This window comes from Calonectris borealis, chromosome Z (assembly GCF_964195595.1).
Source record: "Calonectris borealis chromosome Z, bCalBor7.hap1.2, whole genome shotgun sequence".
Classification (NCBI taxonomy): Eukaryota; Metazoa; Chordata; class Aves; order Procellariiformes; family Procellariidae; genus Calonectris; species Calonectris borealis.
Window position 1 is genome coordinate 31,612,769 of NC_134352.1, and position 14,812 is coordinate 31,627,580.

The window sequence follows — 14,812 nt, forward strand, 5'->3', positions numbered from 1 at the left end:
CCAGTGATATCATGCCTGGTTAAATTCCTACTTCACTGCACCCATTTTATAGAGAATTTCATTGCTATGGCCTCTAATCTCATCCTTTACAGCTATGCCCCTGTCAAAACATCAGTTCTGAGTAAGTTCCTCATTCTGTCATTTCATTGTTTCACCTGAACACAGTTCAGTTCCATACAACACTGCTCATTCGAGGTGGTGATTGGTTCACTACTACTGCAGCATACACCTGATACCAATTTTAAATCTATGGATTTTCTGGGATACCAAAGGAGGTACAGTAAGTTGTGAAGGTACTTTTAATTTACTTTTTTCCTAAAACCATCTATTATTAGTGAAAACAATTCTTTCACAAAAGGCAAAATTAGTCCTACTGCTTCATTATTAAAAGCAGTTTTGTTTAGGGTTTGATGCTGGCTTCCTTGTAGAGCTAGTCTATTAAAAGAGTTTTAATATACCCCGAATAGGGACAACTTTACTGGCAAAACTTCTTCTTTCCCATAACAGTTTACTCCAGGCCCTCTGACCAACGTAGTTTGCAATATAACTTGCAAATATGAAAAAAACCCCCACAGTTTCATCTGTGTAACTATAACCACACCAAGGATTTCAGTCAACACAGCCATGTCAGTCAAGGATCACACCCCTACATTAACATACCTGTATGAACAAACACCTATATAGTAGTCCCAACTGAGGCAAATGAGGAAATGAAAGTTAAGAGCAGAAGGACTGCTTTGGTTTCTTTCCCAGGGGTGTAGAAAGAATGTAGTTCTATTTGGGGTGTTTTCACTTATTATTTCCACCCATGTAAATATCTGTAAGTGGTTTTAAGTCAGTTTTCTGAGGCTTTTCATATCAGCAAAATCATCTTAGTATTTCCCCATGCAGGTTACTAGTGTGTATATATGTAAATACCCATCCAAGCTCTTGCCCTGAGAGACAAGTTTTTCACTGCTGAAGTATTTCACAGTCTCATTTTCAGAACACAGCCCAAGCTCTCAAAAATGGTCTCAGATTATTATTTTCTGCAACAGAAATTAAGGCAGAAGAAAACTGGTTTTCTTTCTTTTCTATAGACACAAACGTACACATGAGAGGTTCACTATAGAGCACCACACCAACTCATGAAAACCTAGTAGCCGAAGTACAACAGTCAGTCTTGGAATCAGTCTTGCCCCATAGCAGACCCAGAGAAACATGCTAGAGCACAAAGCTTACCAGCCTCACCTTCCCAGCCCACACTGAGACTGTCTGATGACTTCCTTTACATTAGGAAGTAACCCCACCTCATTTGCTTTAATAGTGAGCACTCTACACTCATCCTTACACCACCACAGCCCACGGGCATTGTTCCTGTCAGTACTTCATCATCCACTTACAAAGATTAGAAGACCCCTTCTTTTCCAACCAAGAGATTTCCCTTCTCCCTCAAGTTAAACCTAGGCATCACATAATATCAAATAAGTTCACTGCACTATAAATCAAATTGGATTTAAAACTGTTCTTCTTTTTAATCTTGTCCCTGTTTTTTCCATCTTCACTGATTTTTTCAGACAAACCATTTCAGTGAAATGACAGTTTTTCTACTTGTCAGCTAGCGAAGCATCACAATAGGGACATCAACCACAACATAAAACTGCTTGCTACTGTAATGCATTGTTTCATTACACACTTAACTAGTCATGAGAAAGGTGTGAATGGTGTGAATAACTTCCTGTTTATAACTACTTGATATGACTTCTCCGCTCCCCTCCCAAATACTGACCAAATTTGTTCCCATACCAATTTTGAGTAGCTCATGTTTCAATTATAACTTAATTGAAACACTGTAATTCTAGCCTAGACTAAAAGTTACAGTGCATTTTACTTGAAAGCTGACAGATGCTTTTCCACCAGAGCACAAGCAACATCCTTACTTAAAACAGAAAGGATGCTCTGTCACTGTTGCCAAGCATTGATAAGCATATTTTTTGAAGTCCAGTCACACATTTGTGTCAACCGCCAAGTCCTAATAACAAGATGAAACTACCTCAAAAATCAAGCATGGCTCAAACTCAAAGATCTGGACTTTTCCCCATAACCTTGAGAAGTGGCGAGGTAGAACACCTTGAAACTTTGAGAGCTCCCCTGCAAGCAGGAACTGCTATACCTGAGAAACACCGGCTTTAAAAAAACAGCACTGTTCTGCCTCATGTTTAATAACTTCTCTACACCTACAGTAAAGGGAACATAAACTGGAAAGCTGCTAGGTCAGGATGCTTCGGTTCTTGTTTAGAGATTGTCATCTTTTTTTCCCCACTTCTGAGAAGTCTGCCTCGCACATGGTTTGCAGAGTAATTGTCAGTTCATCCTTTACATCACAGGCTGTTGCAACTTCTTAGACTTGATGTGAGCTCTCCTCCCTTCATAGTAACTCCAAACATCTGTCAGCAAATCAAACTAACAACGTTCACAGAAACTTGACTGTTAAGTGTTCCTTGTGCCTCTGCTGCCCAGAGTTTTATGAATTATATCCATCCAAAAATCAGCATTTAACTACATTATCACCATCCTGTGAATCCAGGAATTGCAGAGACCATAAAAATGTATCTCTAAGCTTGGTAAACTGTAATACTGCCTGTTCACATTCAAAATATTGAAGGAGCCTTGAAGTCTAAAGCAGAATTTTTTTGATACTTTAATGACAGACACAATTTTCACTTTGTCAGAATGCAGCTTATAGCAGTCACCTACATGGCTTCAATCCTGACAGCTTTTTAAACTCCGAAAAAAATAAAGTCTGTAGCCTACTGTTATGTTTCTGACTAAGGAGTGCTTCTTTCTTCATGGTGAAAATTTTAGACTCAGATCAAACAGTTTGAGTAACGCATATTTTTTGTCACCACGTTCCTCCTCTTCTGTGGTCTTACTCTTTTTCCCATGCTTGTTGCTTAAAGGAAGCATAAGAAATCAATACACATGAAGAATGGTTGTTAAATGTGTGCTACAGAACTTGTTTCTTCCCTGCTTTTTACACAATCATACACCTGGTTTGTTGTCAATTGTTCAGCCTCATATGTAAAACCAGCGATAAAAGCATTGGAAAGTTGTGAAGTGTACATGGGTAGTTAAGCAAAGAGGAACCATAAGTAATATTTCTTTATTTAACGCAGATATATTTTAAGAAAAACCGTGAAATTTCAGGGAATTTCCTTCCATATATCTCAATCCTGACTTCCCCTGGCTTTTTTCAGCATACAGAAAATCTATCTTAACCATTGGAACTTCATTCCCAGCACAATTGGGCGAAGTGGCACATCACAAGAACGATTTATTTTGTCTTATTTGCAAAATACTGTTGTATTGAGAGGAACATTCTCTGCGGAGAAATAATAAAGGGCTAGTATTAACATTAACCCATATCAAAAAGGCTTAAAGATGTGATGGTGCCGGAACTGGAAGTCACAGTCCTACCCTCCACAGGAAGAAGAAAAATCCATGTCTATTTTCAGAGTGGTTCTTTCTAAACCGAGGGACAAGGACAACTAAAACAATGTAGTGAGAAGGAGAACCCATTATCTGGAAGAAAAAACAAGACTAAATGGACTCCAACTGTATTATAAACTTGTAATTTATCCAAAGTCTCAAGGAAAGTGATGCTGGAATGGCATGGAAGTTCCACTGCTTTGTCTACTACCTCTGCACTGTCTGAAAAGCATTTTCTTGAACTTCTCTCAGCTATCCCATACATAAATCAGCAATAAGAACTCAATGTGTTTCATGAGATACCACCAATATTTGAAGAGCCAGCAAACACCCCATAATCATCTGCTCATTAGGGTATTAACATGAATAGCAAAATCTCCACTTTCGACTGTTCACTTGAGGATATCAACTCCCTGATTCTTCTACAGGAGAACCTCACACACATTGAGACACTAATTTCATCACTTACTCTCAGCTTTTGCTGCATATTTGTCAGACCAAAGAGTACCTGGCTAAAGCAGTAACACAAACAAGTTTCAAACACATTACAATTACAATACATAAGCAGGCAGCACATTTCTCAATATACTCTGAAGGATAAGTGTTCCTCATTCCACGCCATCACTGCCTTCCACTAACAAGGCCCTGAGTTGTTTTATATAAATTCTTTAAGTTGAACCAAGATACCACTGCCTCATTTCACATAAAATCAAAGACTTAGCCTATACTATATAGAACAGAAATTACATACTCAAGAATTAAAAAGAAAACCATAGCATATTCAAAAGTTAATCAGTCTGCAGTTGAATTAATTGTTGAGAAAGATGAAAACTATAATTTTAAACAGTAATTATGGCACAAAGTGATTTTCTTGATGCAATTACCTTTAGCACAGATATCACGAAACAGAATAACTCAAATACAAAGTGTTTCAAAATAAGTAATTTAAAGGACTTACAGAGGAATATTTCTACCTGATTTATCCCACTTAACAACTTACCAGGAGAGAAATATTCAAAACTTTTTAAAGATTATTTTTCTGTTAATATGATCTCTGGTCTAGAAAATCTAATAAAGCTAAAATAGGACACTTACTAATAATTTCATGTTTACTACTCAACCTACAAACCTCAACAGCAGTACCCAAGAAGCAAATTAAAGTCTCACTTACTGGCAGTGGAGTATTTGTAGGGATATTGCATTATGCATTGAGCGGCAGTAGGAACCACTAGTGAAGTTGTCAACTGATTTTTAACACACTAACAACCCTTAAAAACATTACCTAATCTAACCAAACACATAACATAAAACTTGCAGAAGATCCCTTTATCCTTTCAACCTTACAAGAGATTGAAAAGTATCAGGTTTTGTTCCATGGATCACCATAAAGATTAAGTTCTCTATTTTCATAGAAGGATCACTAGAACAGAGGTTCTCTGTTTTCATATATTCTATTTTTACTTTGTCAACATGAGATATGAAATAACTTATGAACTGCTGTAACTGTTTCTGCTACCCCATCAATACACCAGCTATCTGCTTTTACAAAAAATGCTCAATGGAAACATTCAAGGAAGAATATGATTATATTTAAAGACTGAATAATTTTTAAGCACATAAGCAGTTTTGTCAATATCTTATTTAGCTATCATATCATCATCCTGCCTTTCATTTGTGCTCTAAAAGGTAGCAATATTTTATTAAATGTTCATTCAGCATACAGCAAACAGGCTCTCTCTTCAATTAGCTAGCTACCAAAGCTATTGCGACTGCACAATTTACAATTCTCAAAAAATTCAACTTTCTTTGTCATTTTGGAATTTGACAGCACATGCCACAGAACATGCTATTCTCTTATCAGTTTACCTTCTCACTGGAGTATCATTTCTAGACAGAATTGAGGAATGAGTTTCTGAAATTCATTGACCATCTTTGGCATCGGCAGTCTCTCAATGAATACTCTGACAGCCCAGTAACCAGGTTCTATTCCTTCTACAGTATAGGTGGAGATCAAGAAATTTCCCATATTTACTCATCCATCATCTTTAAGTGTCACCATTAGCAGGTAAACAAACATAAGGTCTATGAGAAGAGACACTTTGTCCAACACAAGCAAAAATGAAAGCCAGTAGTGTCTAGCATTTGAAAAACAAATTTGCAAGGTTGTGTGACTGTGCAAATATGGCAGCTTTTGGGAGCAAGAAACAAGAAATTTCTGAAAACTACTGCTCAGCCTGCTGTGGTCACCTGCTCTCCCCACTCTCACCCAAGGTCAAATGTGCAGGCTACATCGATCATTGAATCAATAAGGACCATCTCAGTCCCTCCACTATCTGGTACAGATTGATACAGGAATCCTGACATTCCTGAACAAAGGGGAAGGACACTCCAGGATGTCAACTAAAGAAGCAAAAAGTCAACAGAAAAATGCATACACTGTTCACATGAACACCAAGGGATCTGGCAGAGTTTAAGCTTAAGTTTAAGACAACCTCACCTAACCCTATAAAAATCAAACGTATTAGTAAGCATTTGGAGAACTCTTATCACATGTAGTTGGACTACATGTATGCAGACGCCCTGGGGAGAGCTGACGCCCATGATGTGATGGAGACACATACACAATACTCAGACTGGCAAGAGAATGCCCTCTGTCATGGAAGACTGTGAGATAGTTACATTTACTAATATTTACTAATTAGATATGCAATCAATGACTATTTTACTTAAGAAGAACTGGGGGGGGGTCTATGCACTTAACTGGAAGACCCAGAAGAACCACGACACCTGCTGAAGCCCAGCATCATACGAAGGGGGATTAAATGTAAAGGCCCCAACCTGTTTCCTCTAAAATTTCTTAACTATAGCGAGCTACTGAAATGCCCAGGTACAAAATACAGGAGACAGTGTTCCAGGAGCACTCAGTCCATCCTGTGACACGCTTAGTCTGTTCATGCATTTGGAGGTAGTATCAGTGCTACAGATCATCACCACCCCGTCCCCCCCAGGTTGCTCTCAGCTTCCTGTAGCAGCACACCACATTTTCAGTTAGTCTGGTCCTACCCTTCACGGGGCACCTCTGCAAAATGAACGGGGAAACGCATCCAAACGAACTGTGCATGGCCAAACGCTTATTTGCGCCGACACAGAGGGGCAGCACACTACTGAGCTGGAAAGAGCTGCAGGGTGTGAGAATTGAACTCATGGTGCCATATGATACTGTGCAACGCTAATCCACAGACTCTGCTCACACCAACTAAAAACAAAGCAGACCGTATGATCTTACAGAAAAGTCTATCTCTCTGCATTGGCAGATTATACACAGTTCACCATGGATTTGAAATCTAAATTTAGAAAGTAGCACTTGACTTTCTAATAGGGAATTTGGCATGAAAGGACTCATTTAGAAGAAAAACAGACTCTGTATTTGTAACAATGGAAGGGAATGCTTGTAAGACACAGCTATGCAAGGTATCAGAAGGTGTCAAACATAGGTTCAGAGCTCAAAGATAAATTCAATTTCAGCAACAAAATAAATTATATGCTAAAGACAGAAACATTCCAAATTCAAGTCTGAAGACAGCAGGAGAGGCTGGGACTTCTATATTTTATATGTATTTTATATTTATACTGAATATATTCTAAAGGTTGTTTTAGCCTAGCTGTGTTGGCTAGAAAGTCTTACTTTCTAGCAAAAGCAAGCAGTTAGGCCCGATTTCAGTTAGTGAAATACAGAGAAAACAACATAATGAAACCATAACACTGAGACAAATGTGGAACACGAAGCAGCAGTTACAGATAAATTCTCGAGAACACTAGACTTAAAGCATGTCCCCATTTGCTTTAAATCATCTAACCTGGCATCTTTCCCCTGACATTTTAGAAAACCTGTGTCAGATCCTGGGAAAGAGCAGGCTGCTGCCAAAGTACAGTATGAAATACTTGTTTCAGAACCAAGAACTAAACAGCTGATACGTCTCAAACGTAGCTTCCTGCCCTTCCTTTCCTTTGTTGTTCTCTGGAAACGGCTGTGGTCACTCCTGGCAGGAATGTCACAATATCAGTAGCACCAGCCAGTTCGTTTAGCGTTCATCTTGCAGTCACATTGTATTGAGTGCTTACATTTCACTCATAACTCTGACTGGATCTTTTGTAAAGAAGCTGTAAGTAAAGGCTGAAAGCAGAATAGGACTTGGTATTTACTACTGTTTTAAATACAACTTACTACGTAAAAAACTGCCAGGTTTTGTCTGAGCTCATATGCCAAAAATGTTTAAGCATTAAAGTAGCAATTTATTTGCTCTTAAGAAGATAAAACAGTGGTGAAGACGGATGTCACATTGTTTTACACAAGCAAATTTTTGTAAATTTAACTAAAGTAGCTAATCTTGAAGAATCAAATTTTTCTTCCATGCTGGTCACTAAGATTTCAACAAAAAACTACTCAGGAAAAAAAAAAATCAAGAAATCTATTTATAAAACTACTTAAATACAAGACAATTAACAGAAGCAACTACAGAAAATAACTTCAATAATAAAAAGGAGCTCTGAATAGTGCTTTGGGGTGTTTAACAGAAATAACATCAACCACCTGTACAAAGTTAATGAATTATGTAATTGCATTAATATGGACAAATTCACATTTTAGTCTTTTGAGACAAGCTTTCAATATCTCTTCTGCTTGAAGAAAAAATTTCTCTGACCACAAGCACAAGAAGATCCAAATTTCTGCTAATTTCTAAGTAATTTGTACACACCAAACATAGCACCTATTTTAAAACAGACTAGCAAGTGGTGTGCCAAAATCCCTACCCAAAAATCCACTGCATCTGAAAACTGCCCAGACATACCCCTGGTATACATTAATTCCTGTACTCCAGTAAAGCCTATATGCAGAATGAGATCAGCCTCCTGACATTTGTGTTTAAAGTTAACGTAGTTTCCTGCATTTCACAGTTTTCCAAACAACGCAAAACAGCACAGGCAAATTTGCACCTTTGGTGTAATATTATACATTGCCACTTTTTAAAAGAATATATATGCAATCCAGTATTTCCGTGAGGTCCCAGGTAGATTATAAACTCCGTTGAGGGTTGTGTTACATGGTGAAAGTAAATCATAAAGCACGTGAAGAAGCTGCCACACAAGGCACTGGCTCTCCGTGGGTACTCCTGAAGTGGGCTAACAACAGCAAGAGCAAGTCGTGCTCCTACATCCAGCCCTCGCCAAACACCCTCCGCGGCACTGACGTTAACTCGGAGCACCCATGACCCCTAATTAAAGCAGCAACAAGGAGGCAACAAGCCCTTCGGAGAGGCCGGCTGCCCGCGCAGCAGGAAGCCGCCGGCCCCGGCCCCGGCCGGCCGGCCGGGCACCGCCGCCCGCTCGCCCCCACAAGGCCTCCCCTCGCAGGGCGCGGCCTGCCAAGGAGGAAGCCCTCCCGGCCAAGAAAGGGGAGACGGGGTAAGGGGCAGCGGGAGCCCCGGGGCCTGAGGAGAAGCCCAGCCCAGCCCCGCAGCGGCGGGTCCGCCCCGCCCCGCCCGGCCCGGCCCCGGGCGCGGCCTGCCGTCGCCGCCCGCTCTTACCCTCCGCGATGACCCGCTTGATGCGCAGCTTCATGTCGCCCATCTCCACCGTCTGCCCCACGAAATCGTTCTGGTCGCGGCTGGCGGCCCCCAGGGAGCCGGGGCCCGCCAGGAAGTCCAGGGCGGACTGAAAGAGCGACATGGCCCGAGCCGGCGCTGCCCGGCGGGGGGCGGGAGGGGGCGGCGGCGGCCGAGGCGGCGGGGGGCAGGGGAGGGGAGGGGAGAGCGGCGGGCGGGCGGGCGGGGCGGCTCCGCCAAGCTACCGATCGCAGCGGCTGAAGGCCGCCTCCTCAGCCGCCGTTCCCTCCGCTCCGGGCTACTTCCGGGAGCGCTGCGTCATTTATGACCTCACGGCACCGCCTCCTCCCAGCCCGCCGCTCCGCCCGCCTCCGGAGCCAGCCGGGGCGCCGGACGGACGGCCCCGCCCCGCCGGGGGAAGCCCCGCCCCTGGAGACCACGGGGCGGGGCGGGGAGGTGTGGAGCTCGCCTTCCCGCCCGGCGGGCGGTGGGTGGCACGGTCCCGCGGTCCGCGGCGCCTCGCCCAGGCGGGGCGGGCGGGGAGAGGCGGCGGGGTCTGACCGGGCGGCGCAGCAGGCCTGCCGCCGCTGGAGCCGAAGGCCCGGGGAAGGCTGGCTGACCGCTGCCCCCGCTGCGTCTCCACGGCCTGCCCCGCCCCCGCACGCAGAGGAGGACATGGTGGTGTGGCCTTTCCCGTGTCGCAGTACGGCGTAGCGCGTTAGCCTGCGTGTTCACCCCAAATTCCATAGGATTTCAGGTGGCCGTGCTCCTTGCTTACTTTCCCGTGCACAGATGAGTAGTTAAATATCTTAAAGTTGTATTTCTCAGCCAACTTCCATAAACTAAGAACTTGCTGTTCTTCATGTTACTGTGTAAATTACAGGGGCATGGCATCTTGTGCTTCCCTCGCTGTTCTGTAATGCCTTACCCGTCAGGAAGTGTGGTCTTAAAGGCTGGTAGATTTGTATGGAGACACCATGTTTTTATATCTCTTATAAAAAGCCAAAATTAAATTATCAAAGTCAGATTATATGGAGAACTTGCTTCTATCTGTTACAGAGGTCAACTGCTATTTTGCTCTTTCAATTCTCCCTATAAGAAAACCTCTTTTGCTATCTTAAATCATACCACCGTCACCACTTCAAGAACAGCAGAATCTGTATCCACAGCAGGAGCATCCTACCTTCAGTCCCATTTTGGTTTCTGATTTTTCCAATTTCTTTTTTCGGGCAAAGGCTGGAATTATTGTGGACGAACAAACACTGCTAGTTAGGCTTGCTGCACCATACTGTTCTGCTCATTGTTCCTTGTCCTATCATCCACCTGCACATTCCATCCATACAAGGCCACTGGAAAAGGAATAGGATCTTTTATAAGGAATCACAGGAACAATCCTTCTGTATTTGAAGGTCTGGGTTTTATGTTAGCAACTTTCTTACAACCAAAAGGAGGACTCTGTCACAGATGGCATATGCGGCAACTAAAACTCATACTTCAGCTTAAATGAAGACTGAGGTTTCTGTCCTATCTTCAGTAACAGATTGAGTGACCTGGACTAAAAGGACCTCTTTTTTGGTTTTGTTTGGGTTTTTTTTTGCTAACCAGCTTTAACATGGCCAGTTCCCTGACTGTTTCACTGCTAAGCCTCACATTTACCTCAGTGCAGAAGAGACATCCCAAAGGCTGGAAGAAACATCTGAAGATGACAAGGGAGCAGGACTGTTTTTTTTTTCAACAGCAGGACAGGCTTATGCCTGCTTGAAATGCCCTTAAACCTGCTCTCTGAGAATCTTGATTCTCTATCAATGTCTACATTTTTGATGTATAAAAATTAGCAAATAAAATTCCATCAGTGAAAATTGATTGTATTTAAAACTTTGCAGTTTTACTACTTATGCAAGAGAGATTTAATTTGACTGTTGAGAAGGGATCTTGACACAAATAATCCAAAATTTCTGTCCAAAAATCATATGCATATAGGCACCAAGTGTGAGGTCTGGTAATAAAAACTCAACCTAAAGATTTGTACAATTCCTCTAGTTGTTTGAAATTGTTCAAATAGGACAGTCATAGCTTACAGTGGGAGTTTGTCCTAAGAAAGATTGCAGGAGCAGTAACTATCTGTCACACATGAAGGAAGTATAAGAAAAAATGTAGGATAAGAAGCAGGAATGTTTGTTACATTTGAAAAAATCAGGATGGATTTGGCACTCCAACTACTGCAAGTATGCTAGGAAACCCTTGATGTAGATGCAGCTTTTCTGGCCAAAAGGTGTAAAAGAATGCCTGGGTAATATTTCACTGACCTGTCTTTAAATATCCAGGACTATATTGGAGAGGTCAAGCGACCACTAAGTAAGATGCGGTTTGAAATGTGTGCAGCTGTCTAGAAGGCTCTCCATTAGTGGGGCTGACCTTTTTATTTATTGCTGAGACAAAAGTGTGGTAAAATGCTCCAGTTTTTAACAGTACTTGGCCAAAAAGAGTAATGTATTTTTATTTATGCAGCTTGAGAGGCCTATGGATTTTTTTTTTAAGTTGTTAAAGTCAGTAAGTCTTATCCATTTATATGCTGGCATCATCCCTGTTGAAAAGCAGAGGAAAACAAGGTTGTGCCATCTGTTACTAATTTGCATCCCAGTTCTGACAGCCACACTGGACTGCTGCAGGATGGTTGAGCTCCTGATGAAAAAACTCTGTTCCAGCCTTCCCATTTTAACTCTCATCCAGTCCTCTTCCTTCTACAGCCTCACCCAGAATGAGGCAAGAGTCACTCTGGCCAAAAATCCTGGGTGGCGAAGTGGTAAAGAAGGGATTTCCTTTTGTATCATAAGGTCAAGACAAGGCAGAGCTATAAACTGGGGAATTATTAAATGAAAAGTTCATTCTGTCTCTTAGCATGTAGTGAAGGTATGCATTTTAATTTCCACTCTGGTAATTGCTTTCAGCTCCTTAGGAATTAAATAAATTAAACACTAATGAATTAGCATTCTACTTTGTATTTCTCTATATAGCATTTAATCGAAATATAGCTAGGAAAATGGCATATATAATAATGTCTGCATGGCTCTAGATAGGTTTTATTAGGTTCAGCAGAGCTGAAAATCTATTTCAGAAGCACATCTTGGAAGGATGATTAAATACATCTCCAAGTTTTGTATTTTTTAGTGCAGCTGCTCTTCTGATGTACTCTGAAATCATGAATCACAAAGCTAATCCTGACACAAAGCAAACATTACAGCTTTGACCTTTCTTAATTTAATGTCTTCATTTTCCATGCAGAGACCCTTCATCTCTTCTGAGACCAAAAAGATATGAAAGGCACTTTCAGAGCCGAGCTGGCACGTCTGTTTCAGTCATTTTCTTCCCTAATTGGCTAGTCTAGGTTTGAGTGAAACTATGCCCTTTTGAAAGATTTAGGTTTAATTCTGCTTCAGACAATCCAGCAAGAATCATCGGCTTTTGGAAGTGCCCATCCAAATTCACTATTTGAAAAAATTTTTTTCTAGAACAGCCACTAACATCTCTACATGTTACAGTGTATGGTACACCGAAGTAATTTTCTGCAATGCACGTTTTTCATTCATGTAGCTTTTTTGTATTAGCTGAATATCCATACAGGCTGCTGCTTTGGATGAAATCACAAAACACAATGCATAAACTATTGTGTTCTTCTTCTGATGTGCAATTATAATGTTTTTCTTACACAGATTATGAGCCACTATATTTTGGGAGATTTTTCTAACATATTGTAACCACATATTTCAAAGAAGAACCTGTTCATTTGATATTAAAATAACAAGTTTAATAAAGCAATAGTTGCAACATTTGGAAATAAAAATATTTTGATTGATTCCTCTATGTAGGCTACATTATGATTTAGTTAAACTTTCAGCAATAACTGCCATCTTAATGCTTATGTCTGAATTGGGCACCCTTTTTTTATTTTTGAGGTTCCAGTGTAAGTGATTCATTTTTAGAATGATGATGGGAAAACATGCCAATCATTCGAAAAAAATTACTTCACTGATTTTCTGGAGCAATAGTTTTGTCTCTGACTTCAGGTTAGACACTACAAATTTAGGAGAGGTAACTTTGCTTGCTTCAAACAAGGCATATGTTTTTTGCTGTTCTTGAGGAAAATTTTACATGGGGCAAATTAGCTACCCTATGTAAATAAAATTAATTCACTAGTTATTAGAAACCTTGTTAAAATTTGTAGACAGGATCTCTAGAGATTGGATTTATACTGTACCTGTTCCAATCTGTGGGTAGGGGATTTCTTCTGCAGCTGGTGCTCCTGGCTATTTTGAAACACAAGTCAACAGCAAGGGGAAAGAAAGGTTTGTACTCTGGAGACAGAGACTATCCAACTCTTTGAAGAAAAGGTCTGTAGCTTTGATCTCAAGTCTATTTATAGGAAGCCAGAGAGCAAGGTGAAAGAAGTGTTGCAGATATGTGTTCTTGTGGCCTGAAATACACCATGGTCCAATTTGCCTCTTCTAGGTCCAGCTGTCAAACAGTTAGGAAGGCCTAAGCTCTTCTTTTTTTTTTTCACAATAAGCAGTGATTAAAGACACCTTCATTGAACAAATAATTTTCTCATTAAATTTAACAAGAGACTTTATCAAAATGGTCTTCTCCTGTGACAAACAAAGCATCACAGCTTCTTACCAAAGCGCTATTTAACTTTGGAAAGGTTGTCATGACAGTAAAATTGATACTAGCTGTAATTGAGACAGCTGTAAAATTGAGAATATATGCCCTTTACTGAAATCTCTTTCAAAAGGTCATTATAGTCAGTTTACTGTATAGTCATCTCTGCAATGCCTTGCCATTTAAACATTGTACCCCTATATTACTAAAAGTGGCAGTTATTCTGACATTTCAAAATTTTTAGCAAGCTACATTACTATTTCCTAGACAATTCCAATTTGAACAAATTTTAATAAAGGTTAATGACATGTTTTATGCCTACATGGCCATATGCATACTAAACTGGATTAGTTTCAGGCAAAGACAGGTCCAGGGTCCTGTGATAAAAAGGAAAACTTGTCATTAAATACAAAACTGAAAAAAAAAACCACAAAAGAATTGCAGCTTTTATTCCAGGAACGAATTTGGGTTTCTTATGGAAGAAAAAAAAGCCTTTTTTGTAGGTCACAAGACTGACTGCAGCACTACTGTGCTAGATCGGGTTAACTGTACCAGGCTGGGTAAGGCATAGGTACAGCTGTACAATGACCTCGCTTCAGCCCTGGTGTGTCAAAGAAGCAGTGGATCGATCAGTCTTTACATGAAAGGAAGCAGCTTTTTAAAACTTGCTGAAGGCTAATGCTATGTTCAACTACTTGCATTTTATTAGACTTACCACTGAAGCCTGTATTTTTCTCTTATTGGGGATGGAGTAGCCATATTGCTTAATTGTCTGTTAAAATTCCCTGGTATTAAGAAAGAGCCGTTACAACGTTCCAGCATTCTTTCTTAGTTCACAATTTGGTGATAAATTTGCTTGCCAGAATCGCTACTTTCTGTATAGAAGCCTTTTCATCTTCTCTAGACCTTGAAGAGAAGCTAAATGATTTTGAATTCTCTCTCTCTGTTTTGTGCTTTCAGCCAGAGAAGTCAAAGGAAGGTAATGTCTTCCGAGTGTTTTTTACAATTTTTTTTTACATTTCAGAAGTGGCCAAATGAATCTTAATTGAAACTATACAGCCAATTCCAATTCATGCAGACCTGGA

General features: G+C 40.7%; 1 protein-coding gene and 1 long non-coding RNA gene across 6 annotated transcripts in view; one reads left to right on the top strand and one right to left on the bottom strand.

Moving 5' to 3' along the window:
- The window catches only part of GAK (cyclin G associated kinase), a 79,775-nt gene extending 70,383 nt beyond the window's left edge, over nt 1–9,392 (bottom strand). For 3 of the 5 annotated variants that reach the window (XM_075136521.1, XM_075136520.1, XM_075136518.1), the window contains exon 1: nt 9,054–9,392. In XM_075136521.1, coding sequence (XP_074992622.1) covers nt 9,054–9,195 — 142 coding nt within the window. In that variant the 5' untranslated portion in view covers nt 9,196–9,392. The remainder of the gene's footprint in view (nt 1–9,053) is intronic. The other 2 variants (XM_075136523.1, XM_075136522.1) reach the window with 2 other exon arrangements.
- Nucleotides 9,393–9,547: 155 nt separating this feature from the next.
- Nucleotides 9,548–11,102, top strand: LOC142075195 (uncharacterized). Its single transcript, XR_012670817.1, has 2 exons — nt 9,548–9,834; nt 10,307–11,102. It is a non-coding gene; the product is annotated as an uncharacterized LOC142075195 (long non-coding RNA).
- The last annotated feature ends 3,710 nt before the right edge of the window (nt 11,103–14,812 follow it).